The 13,682-nt window shown below is 50.1% G+C and overlaps 1 protein-coding gene across 1 annotated transcript in view; it reads left to right on the top strand.

The window, feature by feature from the left end:
• FAM20C (FAM20C golgi associated secretory pathway kinase) overlaps positions 1-13,682 on the top strand; it is a gene marked incomplete at its 5' end in the record, with an annotated part of 59,860 nt that overhangs the window by 31,276 nt on the left and 14,902 nt on the right. The window contains one exon of the mRNA XM_082490495.1: positions 13,330-13,422. Coding sequence (XP_082346621.1) covers positions 13,330-13,422 — 93 coding nt within the window. The remainder of the gene's footprint in view (positions 1-13,329; positions 13,423-13,682) is intronic.

The following is a 13,682-nucleotide window of genomic DNA, read 5'->3' as shown; positions in this document are numbered from 1 at the left end:
AGGAGAAGTAGCCAGACATGCACTGTTAGGGAAAAGCAGCTGCACGTCATAAATCAGCTCCATAAAAAAAATTTTGGCGACGATATCATTTCACTAAAGATTTTACTGCACATCCTTTGCAGATTTTTTCTCCCTTCTCTTGTCCTCTACTCTTGTCTCTTTTTTCTTGGGCTGTTTTTTCCAAGCTCTGCTTTTATTCCCAACCCTTGCACGCTTTATTTTAATCTCCCCTTATCTTACCGAGCAACCTCGACACAGGCAGGCTTGTAAGTTTAAATTAGCTGAAACTAATTTCTGTGTCGTGTCTAGAGGAGCACACCAGGTTCAGGTCGAGCACTAGCTCAGCTGAGTCTCGCCGGTGGGAAGTGTTCCCCTCTCTGCCTGTGCGTGCACACCCCCCACACACATGCCACGCACCCCCTCCTTCATCTTCCCCCAGCTTTGGGGGGGGGGGGGGGGGCGTTTTGGCGATCCACCAAGTGTGAGTATTTCTCTGCACCTTGAGCGTGGGAGCTCAGCGGCCGCGGCGCGCTGGGTGGGAGGTGTTTGAATACAGCAGGGATTGCCCCGCGCAGCCGAGGCAGCCAGAGTCGCCCTTCCCGCGCAGTGCCGCGCCGCCGCTCCCCTCGTGCCTCTGCTTCTTCCATATGGGATATTTTTCAGAGATTTCAAATCAGTCTTTTTTTTTTTTTTTTTTTACTTGAGAGGAGCAGGTTGGGCCAATACTGAGCCCTTTTGAAATCCTGCATCTGCTGTCCTCATGCAGGATGCTCCTCAAAACCCTCACCTCCATTTTTTTCCTAAAACGCTGTGTCTTCAGCTGGGATTGAAGGAGGAGAGGGACGATGCTCTGCGGAGAGCGGGCACTGCACTTGCAGCCCCCACAGCAGGGCTCAGCTGGAGGCCGGGAGGTTAAAATCCTCCTTCTCGGTGGAGATGCAGAAGAGGGAAGAGATGCTAATACGGTTTGATTTTCCCCTGGGAGGAGCGCAGTGACTCCCCGTGGGCTGCGGAGCCTCAATCCACCCCTCGGCCAGACGGTTGCAAGCTAAAGGGACCCTGATGTGTAATTTCCAGTGTAATTTGTGACTCATGTGGTGCCCTTTATATAAAGTGCGGATTAGCGGGGGGGTTTCCAGCCTGGAAGAGGAGTAGTTTAGAGAGAAAGTAAAGTTTTTTTGTAGATTCGTGAGGCAGCACGATTAATCTGTGAAATGGCGACAAAAAAGGGCTCCCAACCCAGTGCACTCTTACCCAGGCACCAAATAAACAACCAAGGTTGAGAAGGACACAGTCAGGTAATTCAAATTTAGCCGGGGAGTGAAACACTGGGGTTAGTACTAAGACGGTCCATGGATTTTCTTTCTTCTTGAAAAGTTAGGGCAGTCTCCGACCGAGGCCGAGGAACGCAGTTCCCCGGCGCTTGAAGGGTTTAGGGGCACCCTGGAGTATCGGTGCCTGGGAATGACCTGGGCAGCCGCCAGGCGGAAAGGAGCCGCTTGAGAAATGCTCAACGTGGCAAAGCGGTGGTGGCTGCACATTCCCAAACGCCTATGGCTTTGCGGCCGGGAACAACCCAGGTGGGACACGGGTCTGTGCGGGAGGGTCAGCCCCACAGCGGGGTGCGTGAGCCGCTGGGTTTTGTGGGTGCCCGTGCACAGGCAGGAGCGCCCAGCCACCGTGTGCTGCTCCGTATGCCTTGTTCCGGCAAAATTCTGGCCGAGAAGAGAACACATTAAAAAATGGAAGTTTACCCATGAACTGCAGAACCAGCTTAGGGCACAGCATAAGTCACTCCCCTTCATGGAGGTGGCGTTCGCTGGCAGGAGGAGTAGCAGAGGGACAGGAGTAAAAATAAAACAAATGAAAAAAGAGAGAGGTTGTGTAGTTTGCTTTGCCAGAGCAGTGAGATAGCAGCCTGTATCAAAGCAATTCTCATTTCTTTTGTAACCACAAAGTAGCCTGAAACAGGCAATTAGGAGGCACATGGCCCTTTGCCACCCATGAAGGACTGTTAATAGCGGTGGTACAGCGGGTTCAGGGGCTACTGGGAGATGACACCCCTGAGGAACTGGAAACAGCCCTGGGGAGCCATCATCTATCTCCCAGTAAGCACAGGCCTGCTGTCCTCAGCGGCATAATTATGGAAGATTCTCAGGGTTTGGGATGCAAACGAGCTTGGCAAGCAAAACTTGCCGTTCTCTGGCCTGCCCAAGGACTGCGCACCGGTGCGGGGACGCCGATGTGGGGCAGCTTGAGCGCAGCCGTGCGCCGGCGCGCGGGAGATCTGGGGTTGGCAGGAGGAGCTCGCGCAAGGTGCACCGCTGCTCTCAGCCCCTCTTTCGCGTTTTGGGATGGATGGGAGAGCAGTATCCAGGCTGTGAGGTCCCGAGCTGGTGAAAGCAGCTCGTGGTACAGATGAGAATTTTATGCTCTTTTTTCAATGTGTTGGTCTACACATGCACAACCGTGTAGGCTCTGTCCTATTAATGATTTTGACAGTAACTATTTATCTGCAAAATCTCGGGCACTTAATTCAGTGTAATTCAGTATCCAGTAGCTCTCGAGTGGTAAACTATAGATAAAACCCCCAAAGTGTCTGACTGCTGCATGGGTGGGTGGGAAGGGAGGAGGCAGCGTGCCGTGCATGGTTTCTCCTTTGGGGTCCTTGGGAAAGTGGAGCTCCCCCGTACAAGCGCAGATATATAGGGCACCCGTGACACAAAACAGTGGCATTTCAAAGGATTTTTGACTTTCATAGCTGGAGGCTGAGCATCCTTTGATTTATTCTTCCAAGCCACCATAAAATGACAGCCTCATTGTGTGGCTAATAGCGAGGTGTGATTGTATTAGGTTTTATCCCTATTACTCAATCTTAAGAACTGCAAACATTTCACTTGAGAGAGAGAGAGAGGAGAAGCTCCAACTCTGACCTGCAAATGGGAAGAGGGGGGGCCTGTACCCCACGGGCCGCATGCGGCGTGCAAACACTGCGGCGCTTCTCGTTCTGCCAATACTCAGTCCAAACGACTTCTTCCACTTGGGCTGGAGAGGAAAATGTTGGCTCTGTATCGCTCGTACATCCTGCTGTGGCCCCCCGGCCCGCTCCTCTACCGGGCACAGCTCAAACGGCTCTTCTGGAGCACGAGAGCTCATGAAAGTTGACCGAGCTTTACTAGATCCATTTGTATTTCCCTGCGTGGAGCAGGAGACACATGGAAAGCCAGGATTTGAGCCTTCTTTCTGGTTAGTCTGGCAAGACAGGTAAGAAAAGTGTTTATTTTTTTTGTTGAGAGGCGTTGTGGTGCTTTGCGCGGTGCGGGCGTTGGGGCACAAGGAGCCTCGAGCGCGCCTGGCACCTGCGGGTGTCAGCCTGAAGGGTGATGTCTGGGCTCTCCCAAAGCCCGTGGCCAAACTCACTTGTACTTTTGGCAGAAGACGCGTTTTTTTTTTTTTTTTTCCCCAAAGTGGTTGTTGTCGTGGGTGGAAGAAGAAGAAAAAAGCAGCAGCTGTGGGTGTGGAAGCGGGGGGCGAGCGGCCGGCGCTGCTGCGGGGGTCTGGGACTCCGTTCTTGCGAAGGGCTGAGCGGAGAAGAGCTCCGAGGAAGCCTTGAGCCTGTGCTTGGCTGTCAAGGACGCACATAGTTCACTGGCTATATGTGTGCCCAAAGTTAAGCATGTGCTTAATGAGGCTAGAGCGCTTCGCTTAGGGCAGAGCCGGATCCTTAATAGCTCCCTGTTTTGCAGCTTTTGCTGAAAAACGGGGCTAATATTTTCCTGCTTGCTGGGAGATTTCGAGGACAAGCTCACTAGCATTCATGGGTCTTGCAATGATGGCAAGGAAACCCACGAATAAAAAGGAAGACGTTATGTATCAATAGATCAGATCCACGGTAATAACTTTTTCCAACCTGTTTTGAACTGGAGCCTATTGTGAACCCGGGGATTTCGATGGCACATACATCACCTACAGCGAAAAGAAAAAACCCAACAAGCTGAGAGGAATTTGAGCTCTGCTATGCTTCTAATATGTTTAATGTTATTGTTCCGTTAAATCCCTGCCCTTAATGACCCCAGACATATTAAATAACATTCTTGGGGCTAAAGAAATGCTTCAGACTTCTAATTTTACACATATTTTTCCTCCTGCGCTCACAGAGCTCTACAAATGTTATATATTGAAAAACCTCTGCAGAATATATTTTGCAGTCTTTTTCCTGAAGAAAGGCTGAAGGTACCTGGGCTCACGCGGAGCTCTCTTCCCGCTGCCTGCTTTTCAAAAATAGGTTTTGCAGCTGTATCATTTTTCAAGTTTGCAATTTATGGCCAGCGGACAATGTACAACAGAGCCTCAAAGGGATAAGTCAAGGGGAAGGATGACAGCCATCCCGGGCTCGGCGTGGCAAAAATGCCCACACCGCTTGTCCCGGAGCACAGAGGAATCCAAGCCGTCCAGGGGCAGAAAATAGTGATGGTGATACGGTTTCTTAATGAAGGTACCTCAAAGAAAGGCACAAAATGTCATTGTGGCGCCTCATTAATGATGTCTCCTGCTTATTTAATTGCTATGAGGCGTTCTTCTCCCTGCTGTGGCAACAGCATTGACCATATTAACGTTGGCACTGGGGACTCTTTTGTTGCGCTGTCAAGTACCTCTGAGGCTTTCAACCCCTGTGTGCCAAGTCGGGTTTCTGGCTCAAAGATGAACCAAACCTTATTTCTGGGTTAAGAATTCTTTTATCTGCAAAGTAAATTAGCGACAGGAGTTTCCCAGAGCTTGCTTTGCTCTTCATACCGTGACTCATCTGTTTTTCTGTACGGGCCCCGCTTTTTCTGGCTGACGGAACAAAAGTTCTAGCCCCCAGGCCCTGCAAGTTAGCCATCGTGGGTCAACGTCCATCCACCCTCCGTCCCTCCAGCATCCCAAAAGAGGGATGTGAGGATGAACTTGCAGCACGTCCCGCACACCTGCAGCCCGGCCGTTCCCGCCTGCGTGTGCTGCCTCCCGTGCAATCAGCGTGGCCCTACGGATGGCACAGCTCCCGCTGAGCTCCCCGCGCAGACGGTGGGCTTCTTCAAATCAAGGTGCGAAGACCTGAGCTTCTAATTTTGGAAATACACACCTCAGTCCCCACTGCTGACCAAGAAGCAGCCGTGCGTGTCAGTCCTTACAAGAGAAGCAGCAGTACACAGCTCAGAAGAGCGGTTGTGAAAAGCATCTTTATTTCACTTCCCTCGACAGCAGCGGAGCTGCCCCAGAGACAGCCGGGGTCGGCCGCCGTCCCGGAGTGATGGGAAGACTCCCCTCCCCTCCAGGATTTTAAACTTGCTTGCTCTCAAACACTGTGCCTCTCTCTTAAATTTGAGATGTTGGTGGGGTGCAGGGGAAATACGGGCAAATATTCTAAAGCGTGATCGTACAAGTCTGGTCGCGTCACGGCCAGTACCACAGCAGGCGGTGTTCGCTACCGAGCTATGAGGGGATTATACGTGCGGTGCGCCTGCGTACATCCGGGGGGAGTTTGGTAGCGCTGGAGTTCATCTCTCTGGTTTTGTGTGGCTGACCTGCTTTGTACCACCGTTTCGTTTTGCCTGCTTTCCAGCCACCGCCTAAATAATAATAATAATAATAATAATAATAATAATAATAATAATAATAAAGAGCCTGTGACTCTGCGCTCTGGCCAGGCTGGGGGTGCAGCCCCCACACAGGGACCCCCCTCTTTCCCCGCGTTCCTAGGGAGGGGAAGGGGAGCGCCGGCTGTCTCGCCAAAAAGCGGGAGGGGGGAGGAGGGGAGACATCCTGACAAATGTGCTTACGCTAATATTTCTTTTTTCCATTTGCTTTTCCCGTGGTGACAGGCAGCTACTTACTAGGCAGAGCTAGAAGTAATATTCCGAATTGCTGAAGGAAATTTTCACAGTTGATCAAACTCTTATGTGTTTTGTGCTGATCAAAGATTCTCTTCATGTCTTATGTATCTGAAAGCACAAAAGAATGAATGAAAAAAAGAGCCATTCTTCTGTGCTGGTAGACAATGAAATGATGATTGGTGAGATTATGCCTTGACTTTAGTGTCAGCACAATGTCAGTGAAGGCAACGGCACGGAGAGGGTACGTTCTGAGCTACTAATTCCGAATCCAGATCACTAGGAGGAACAGAAAAGCCCCAAAGAAGAGGGAAACGTCTGGCTTTATTATTATTATTGTATTTTAGCGGAGAATAAAATGAATCTTTCATATTCTTGGATCATATTAGTTACCCTGATTATTCATCCCTTCACATCCTATCTGCTTCCGTAGTCAGGAGTGGCAACTCCTCTTTTGCTCAGGTGAAAATCTGCTTTTATAAATCTATGTCTATATCTCTACATCTTCTGCGTGGGGCAGCAGGAACCCTTCCCTGGTGCTGCCCCGCGCGAGGGACTGGTTTGGCACAACCTTTTCACAAACAGCCCGATCTATGTAGAGGAGTCAGAGGTCGCTTCATCGCCTTCTGGCAACAGTGCTGGCTTTCAGGGCAAAGCCTGAGGTGGGCTTTCAGGGCTTCGGGCTGGCTGGGATTTTAACGAATTGAAAATGAATGGACTGTGGTTAGTAAAGAGGGGGCCTCTGAGCTGAGGAACCTGCAGCCTGAAGGCGTTAAGGCTTAATTCCCCGGTCCTGGCTCGGCGATGCCCTTCCCAGGATCGGTGGGCTGCAGAAAGCCTCACGGGCGCCACCTCCTCCGTCGCGGGGCCAGGAGGAAAAGCGGGATGGCACATTAGCAGAAGGGTAAGGCCAGCACCCGGGGACAAGGAGGAGAGAGCTGGAGCCGTGGGATTGCGGAAGGACACTTTGAAGATCACGTTATGGCGACGTCTGTCAAGAATGGTTTGGGTCTGGCTGATGCGGCCCTGGGGCCAGGGGATGGGTTAGGTGACCTCCGGAGCCTGCTTTTCTTTGACTCCGCGGCTGGAAATGGAAGGGAAACCCACCCTAATATACCGATTCCCTGTGGATTTGCTCTCCCTTTTCCCCCCGCTACCCCCCTGTGCCAGGTAACAAGATATTTATATGTACAAATGCTCTTTCGGAAGCTTATTGTCATTCTCTGCCCCAGAAGTTTGTGATTTATGTTAAGCTAACTGGTCCGTGAGCACGTGCTGTTGTCAGGCTCTCCTCGCCTGGGCGGGAGAAAAGCACTGCGGGGCTGGCGTGCATAGCATGATCTCGGTATTTATCCTCTCGGCAGTTTGCTAATTATTCCTGTTGCTATCACACCCCTGTGCGAATTTCTGTCTTTCTGCCACTGTAGCATGCGGCATTTTTTGTCGCTGCAGAACTGCTGGTTAGAGGGGAGAAGGCTGAGTACCCTGCAGAGGCCCATACTGCCCTTCGGATGGTAGCGCTAAAACGGGCCAAACATCCGTTCTGTACCGCCTCGGTTGTATGGCATTGCGTTCCTGGATTGGCCGCTCATTTTCTAGATGTTGTTCGGCTCTTGCAAACAGCTCGTGTGGTTCCTGGGAGGGTTCTGCTCTTCGTAGCAGAACGCTTTGACACAGCCAAAGCCGCCGGCTGCCAGGGCTCCAGGGGGAGTCGCAAATAGGCACCAGATATCTTCGCTACTGTTAGATGTAGCTGTGTTAGCAGTATCGTTTATCTTCCTAAGGACTTACTAAGCCACTAAAATTCATTCTAAAATTAAGTGGCATTTTTCCCACCTGTTCCGACTGGTGCCAAACGCATGGAAAGCCCTCCCGGATGACACGACTCTGCGTGCAGAGCCGAAGTACCCTCTTAAGGACCGCAGCTGCCTCAGAGACATCAGGTTTTTTCCACGGGCTGCCTCCTTCACTTAGAATAATAAGCTTTAGATGATCTCGAGGCAGCCTAGATCCCACTGCTGCACAATCCAATTTGACGTACGGGTTGGGGAGGAGGGAGGGAGAAGATCCTGCACGCAGACACCGGACTTGCAGCCTGAGTTTCTCCCTTGAGCTTCATGGAGAGGGCTGGGGGGGGTTGGTGCCCGTCTGTGCCCGAGAAAAGGTTCGCTGGGGTGTCTGTGCCCGAGGAGAGGCTCGCCGGGCTCGGAGGGGTGTCTGCGCTGCGGCCGCTTGCCGGAGCGAGGGGCTGCCTACAAAGCCCTTCCGAATGCAAGAGGTCCCCAAGTCCCTCCCAGGCCACAAAGGAATTGAAACAGCAGCCTTGTCTTATATTAACTATATTTTATTAATTAGGTAACGCTGTATGCATATTAAGTGCTGAGCCTGCACCCCAGCTCCAGGACATGTCTTTAAACCCCTTGAACACTCCATGGGAAGAGAGGAAAGCTGCTTTCCGAAGGAGCAGGATAGCGGCCCATGGCTGTGGGTAGACCCGGATAGTCTCCAGTTATCTGTTCCGATAGCCAAATTACTCTGTTACCAATGTTAGTGGTGTCCCTGCCAACTAACATTGGGCTGTTGTGCCTCTCGGTGGGCTGTTGTGTCTCTGGGTGGCTTTGCTGCTGTGGAACGGCCCTGGCCGGAGAGGGTCAGGGTCTCCGTCTGCAGAACGCTCAAACCCACGCAACCCCCCGCCTGCTGCGGCACGGCTCCTTCTGGTGGTCCGTAATCACCCCTAATGCCGGTTCCCCTGGCGGCGTGAGGGAGCAGGAGTGCAGCCTGCTCAACAGGAGCGCGTTCCCAGTCAGCGGCACGGCCTCCCACGGGTTAAGGTATGCGGCTTTGACACACAGGGTGTCCCTGAAATGTCTCTGAACTGTGGCGCAGGACGGCAGCGTGTGTGTGTCGGGGCAACGCTTGGCTCACGTTGGGCTGTTTGCCCTATTTTCTGGCTTTTTGGCTGCTGTGCAGATAACAGGACCCCTCCGGAGCAGAGGAAGTCTGGCATCGAGGCCGGATTCTTTTGAGTAATACAGGGCCCTGGTGGGTATTAATCCTGGTAATTTGGGCAGGTGTATGTAAGGGATCCTGGAAACGAAATACACATTTCCATGTTAAAGGTTTAGTTTCTATAATGGCGTTTTCTGAAATGCCGGAGAGTCTGCAGAGCCTGCAGGCTCACGGGGGTGAGGAGGTTTGTGAATGGCAGGAGAAGAACCCCAAAAGGCATTAATGTTGGGGTTCGGGAATCAAGTAATTGGCCAAAAAATGTTTACAGAAACATTTAAGAAAAGCTTGAGGCTTTGCAATTATTTCTGCACGTAGAGCACTACATTGGTTTATCCAAATAGCACTGAACCCCAAGCGGGGTCCCGGCCGTAGCTGGGATGGAGCAGACTCATGGATTTGTTCATGGCTGTTCAGTTGTCAGAGTAGCTTTATTCCTTCGATTTGTAAGCATGACTCGCTTTTCTAGCCACGAGACCAGGTCACGGTTGGATCTCATCTCGTGTCAGCGCCAAGGCATCCCTGGCCTCTTTAAACTCATCCTTTACTTGCCGCGTTTCCTCCGAGTTGTGCCACAGTGGGGAAATTTTCATGGGCTTTGATTTCCCCTTAGTTCTTACTTCTCCCCCACTAGCGGTACCGTGCTGGTTTGTCTTTCCCTCATGCTGGAATTGGTCTGGTGCCACTGTGTAATTTTTAACTGTGTGCCGTATCAACAGACCTCCATCTGTCTCTCCTCCAGAGCTTCCCAGGCCGCCGTTACAAATATCTGCCAAATCCTTCTCCAAAGAGAGGATCACCAGATTCCAACTGTTTGCAAAATAAGAGCCGCCGCCAGCGATGCTCTGCCCCGTCCGCAGCCTGTGCAGACCCTGTCCCCGCACCTCGGGACATGTCACCGCTGGCCCCAGGAGCTCGCACCTTTGCTCTCATTCCTTGTCCCTCAGAAGCTGACCCTTCTGCCGAGGGTTCAGCATGTTGGTCTGTTTGCTCAAATATCTCATTATCTCTGACATTTTATTAGAAAATAACCTTCAATAGCTGTCAGGTAAAAAAAAACCAAACAACAAAATAACTTGAGGGTTGAGTTTTTTCCCCCTTTACAATGCAATTCTGATTTAAAACATGCTGCGGGATTGATTGGTTCCAGTGTTGTTTTATAAGATACCTTCCTGGGCGTGAGCGCCCTTCCCCAGCCGGTCGCGCGAGACCCAGGGCCCGCTGCCACCACCTCGAGCCGGAGCGAGCGGTGGGACGTGCTGACTGCACAGCCGCGTTGCTGAGAGCAGAGTTTGATCTTCCGCCTCTCTCTACACCCACAGCAGAATAGAACGGCACCAAACCGGGCAATGCATTGGTGAGATTGTGCACTCTGAAAAATAGCAACTTTTTTAACGTGGCTACAATAAAATCATGTATAAACACATTTGGATAAAGTGAAAAATATAGATTATGATGTAGGTGCCCTTTTAAGACTGTTAAAGCCATTTGCATAACAGTCTGTTGGTTCCCTTCATTCAAAGGTGTGTTTGGCTCCTGGGGCTTCTTAAATCCGGCCGTGTACCTCGGGCTATGATCACCGCACGGGTTGGCGTCTGCTGGGGTACGGCAGCTCACTGCGGCTGAGCAATTACCGACGAATCTCTTTAGGTGTTCCTGCAGACATCAAATTAACAATAAATGTACGTTTGAATAAGACACTTGCCAGCTAAAGTCAGGTCCAAGGAACAGGGTTCCTGTTCTATCTGGGGGTATTGGGACAAGTCAGGAGAAAGGATTTTTCCAGTTTTTTTCAGGAGAGGGTTTCGCGTTTGGATCTGCTACATCTTCGTTCTGCAGAGCTTTGCAAAGGAACATAAGGAATGTACAGCAGCTTGGGGGGTTAATAAATCCTCCTTCCAGTCTAGATTCAGAATAAGCCAGTATTTCCAGGGGATGGAACAGTGGGTACTATGCTTGTTTGACGTGGGCAGGGACCGTGGCGACCATGGCCGGAGGGTGTTTTTGTGTACATTAGTAGGGGGAAGCACCTGAAGCACCAAAGAACCTTGGGAGTTTGTTTCATGAGGTATAGGCAGACTCAAAAAACACCAGCATTTCCATTGTCTAGCCTGCAGTGTGGATTTGGTGTCCAGTTTTGAAGGTTTTAGGACGATCAAGTTCATGATCTCCTAGGAGGGTGCGCTACCACTTAATAATACATTATGACAGGAGAGAAATATGTACAAACAAGTCTAAGCCTACAGGACAGCTCGACTTACTTACAAGTGAATAATATCCCCAGCCGTCGCCGGGGGTGGCAGGGAGCAAATAGAAAAGTGAAATGGGAGCGAGCGGCCCGTGCCGGCGGTGGTGCCGGGCCGGCCGCGCGCGGAGCAGGCAGAGCGGGGCTGCGGCGTAGCTGCGCCCGCACGGTTGACATCCAGCCCGTATTTAACTCTGATTTTCTGGAGCAAGATTTTGTTGTAAAGGAACAGCCGTGATTTGTTTAAAGTCTTTGGAAGATAAAAAGTAGATGGCATTGATTAGCTAATTAGTAATATTTTCTGCAACTTATCAGCTGTGCTGATATGTGTGAAGCTTGCAAAAGCTTGGGATGAATCTTGCTCTCTTTGATTTGTTGAAGATATCGACTATTTGAAAATCTGGAGGGGAGGGAAAGTTCTATACAAGTGTGTAATTTTCTGCCCAACAGATATATGTTAATCTTTTTCTTTGAATTTATGTTCAGGGCTCATTTCTTCACTTTTGAGGGGAATATGCGCAACGAGGTTGCAGCTCTCCTGGCTCTTGTCTTGATCGCATGGTCTCTTGTGTGACGTGCCAAAGGTTTCTGCCTCTCCCACATTCCCCTTGGTGGGCCTGCTCCTTCCCCTTTCGCATTTATTAAGGAGGCAAAGCAAAATAGTATTTTTTATTTTATGCCAGGCCCCCTTGTCTCCTCATGAACCCTTTGCAACCGCAGCAGCGCCCTGGCAGGATGTCTGCCAAGTGTTGGCCGCCGCTGTGACCACTACTCTGACAGAGGTCAGTGCTGTTGTGGCCGGAGCATCACTGGGGTGTTGGAGGAACCTCTGACCTTGAGTTAGGTTGGACACAAGTCAGATATCTTGATGTTGTCTTTATGATGGCAATAGTTCATCATTTAGGGCGAGACAGATGTTGCCAAGGTGTTAATATAAAGAAGACTGTCTGGGAAAGGCCGTCAGTCTCTCAGACCCTGCTGGTTGCATAGCGAAGACTTCATATAGTCAAAAAACACGAGACTCATCTGGTTTCTTCAGCAAGGTGGATACGGGAGCGCTCACGGGCAGATACCAGTAGTCATGGTGGTCTTTGTGGGAATGACCGTGGGTGGAGACAGCTTCGGGTTCCCAGCAATTAGCCCCATAATTAGGACTTCCTGCAACCTCTGGAGGTTTGAGCTCTGCGCCAGCACCACCCCAAAGCCTTTCGTGCGACATGGTCCCGGTGTAGAAGCTGTATTTTAATTGGCAGCGTGTAGCGTGGGTGACACATGAGCTGTCAGCTGGCCACCTGCGACCGCGGGGAAGGAGAAAGAGCTTTGTTTTCCTCTTCTGGGGAAGTGTCCTCCCTTGCAGATGCTCTGTGGAACAGCTTTGCGATGCTTATCTCCCGTTTAAGGCTTCAAAATAGGGCATGGTGCGGGTTGAGGTGGGGCCCAGACATTGTACTGGTCAACTGCCTGAGTTGTGCTCCATCCAAAAGCCATCAGGACTGGAGATTGCCCAGAGCGAGACCCAGATCTGCTCTTCTGTTACACAGGGCTTTCCGTTTTCCACAGAGTTCGGTGTTGAAGCTTTAGCTTTTCTATTTCCATTAGAATGACAACTTTTATTGGTTCTTAAGCTGAAGAAACAACAAATTCTGCATCCTCTCTGGAGCACAGTCTTGTTAATGTTCTTTGAAACATGACATGTGTCGTGGCCGTCAAACTGCGATGATCCCATTTCTTCTGAAAGGAGAAAAACATGTCACTTGGGGCTCTAAGTAATACAAAGGGAGAGTCGTGTTTTAGGTAGGAGCTGCATGGCTGCCATGGATGAAAGAAAAATGTTATTACTTTTGGAAATTTCATAATTACAGTTAATGATAATTTAATGAAATGGCATTGTCTTCACCGCTATCACTAATGAAATGTTTGAGCGTGATGAAACGGGTCTTGTTAAATAGAGCGAGAGTCTTGAGTGGAATAGCTTTGTGACAGCAGCCTGCGTGCACAAGTCTCAAATTCCTATTTTTTTGTTACAGTAGTTTAAAAAAGAAGATAAAATGAAGGCTACCTGGCAAATAATGCACACATGAGGTATTTAAAGGCCTGCCATTAAGCAAACAATGCTGAACTCCTGAATAACATGCTGATGACTGAGTACTGCTCTTTAGAAATGCCAACCCTTCATTAAAACACTTGCCTTGTTTTTCTTTGCAGACAAACCAGAGAACAAGAAACCCCGCCTGACTTTTTTTATTTCTCAGACTATGAACGACATAATGCAGAAATAGCAGCATTTCATTTGGACAGGCAAGTAAAATGGATTCGCAGTAGAAGAAAAGTAGAAATATTGTGATAAGTTGGTGCACTTGGCCAGCCCCGTAACTGAATTCCTTTTGAAAAAGGGGAAAATGGAACAAAGGTGGGCAAACGCCATGAACAAGTGAAATGGCAGGTGATGAAAGGGTAGATTAATAATTAGGAAACGCAACTTGCTCTGGCAATGAGAAACCTGGCAATAAGTAATTCTCAAAAAGAAAGAGAAATGATATTGAAGAGAGGCTGAGAAA

This window comes from Vanellus vanellus (assembly GCF_965231255.1).
Source record: "Vanellus vanellus genome assembly, chromosome: 14".
Lineage (NCBI taxonomy): Eukaryota > Metazoa > Chordata > Aves > Charadriiformes > Charadriidae > Vanellus > Vanellus vanellus.
The sequence above is the reverse complement of the archived record's forward strand: the minus strand, read 5'-3'. Positions and strand labels throughout refer to the sequence as shown.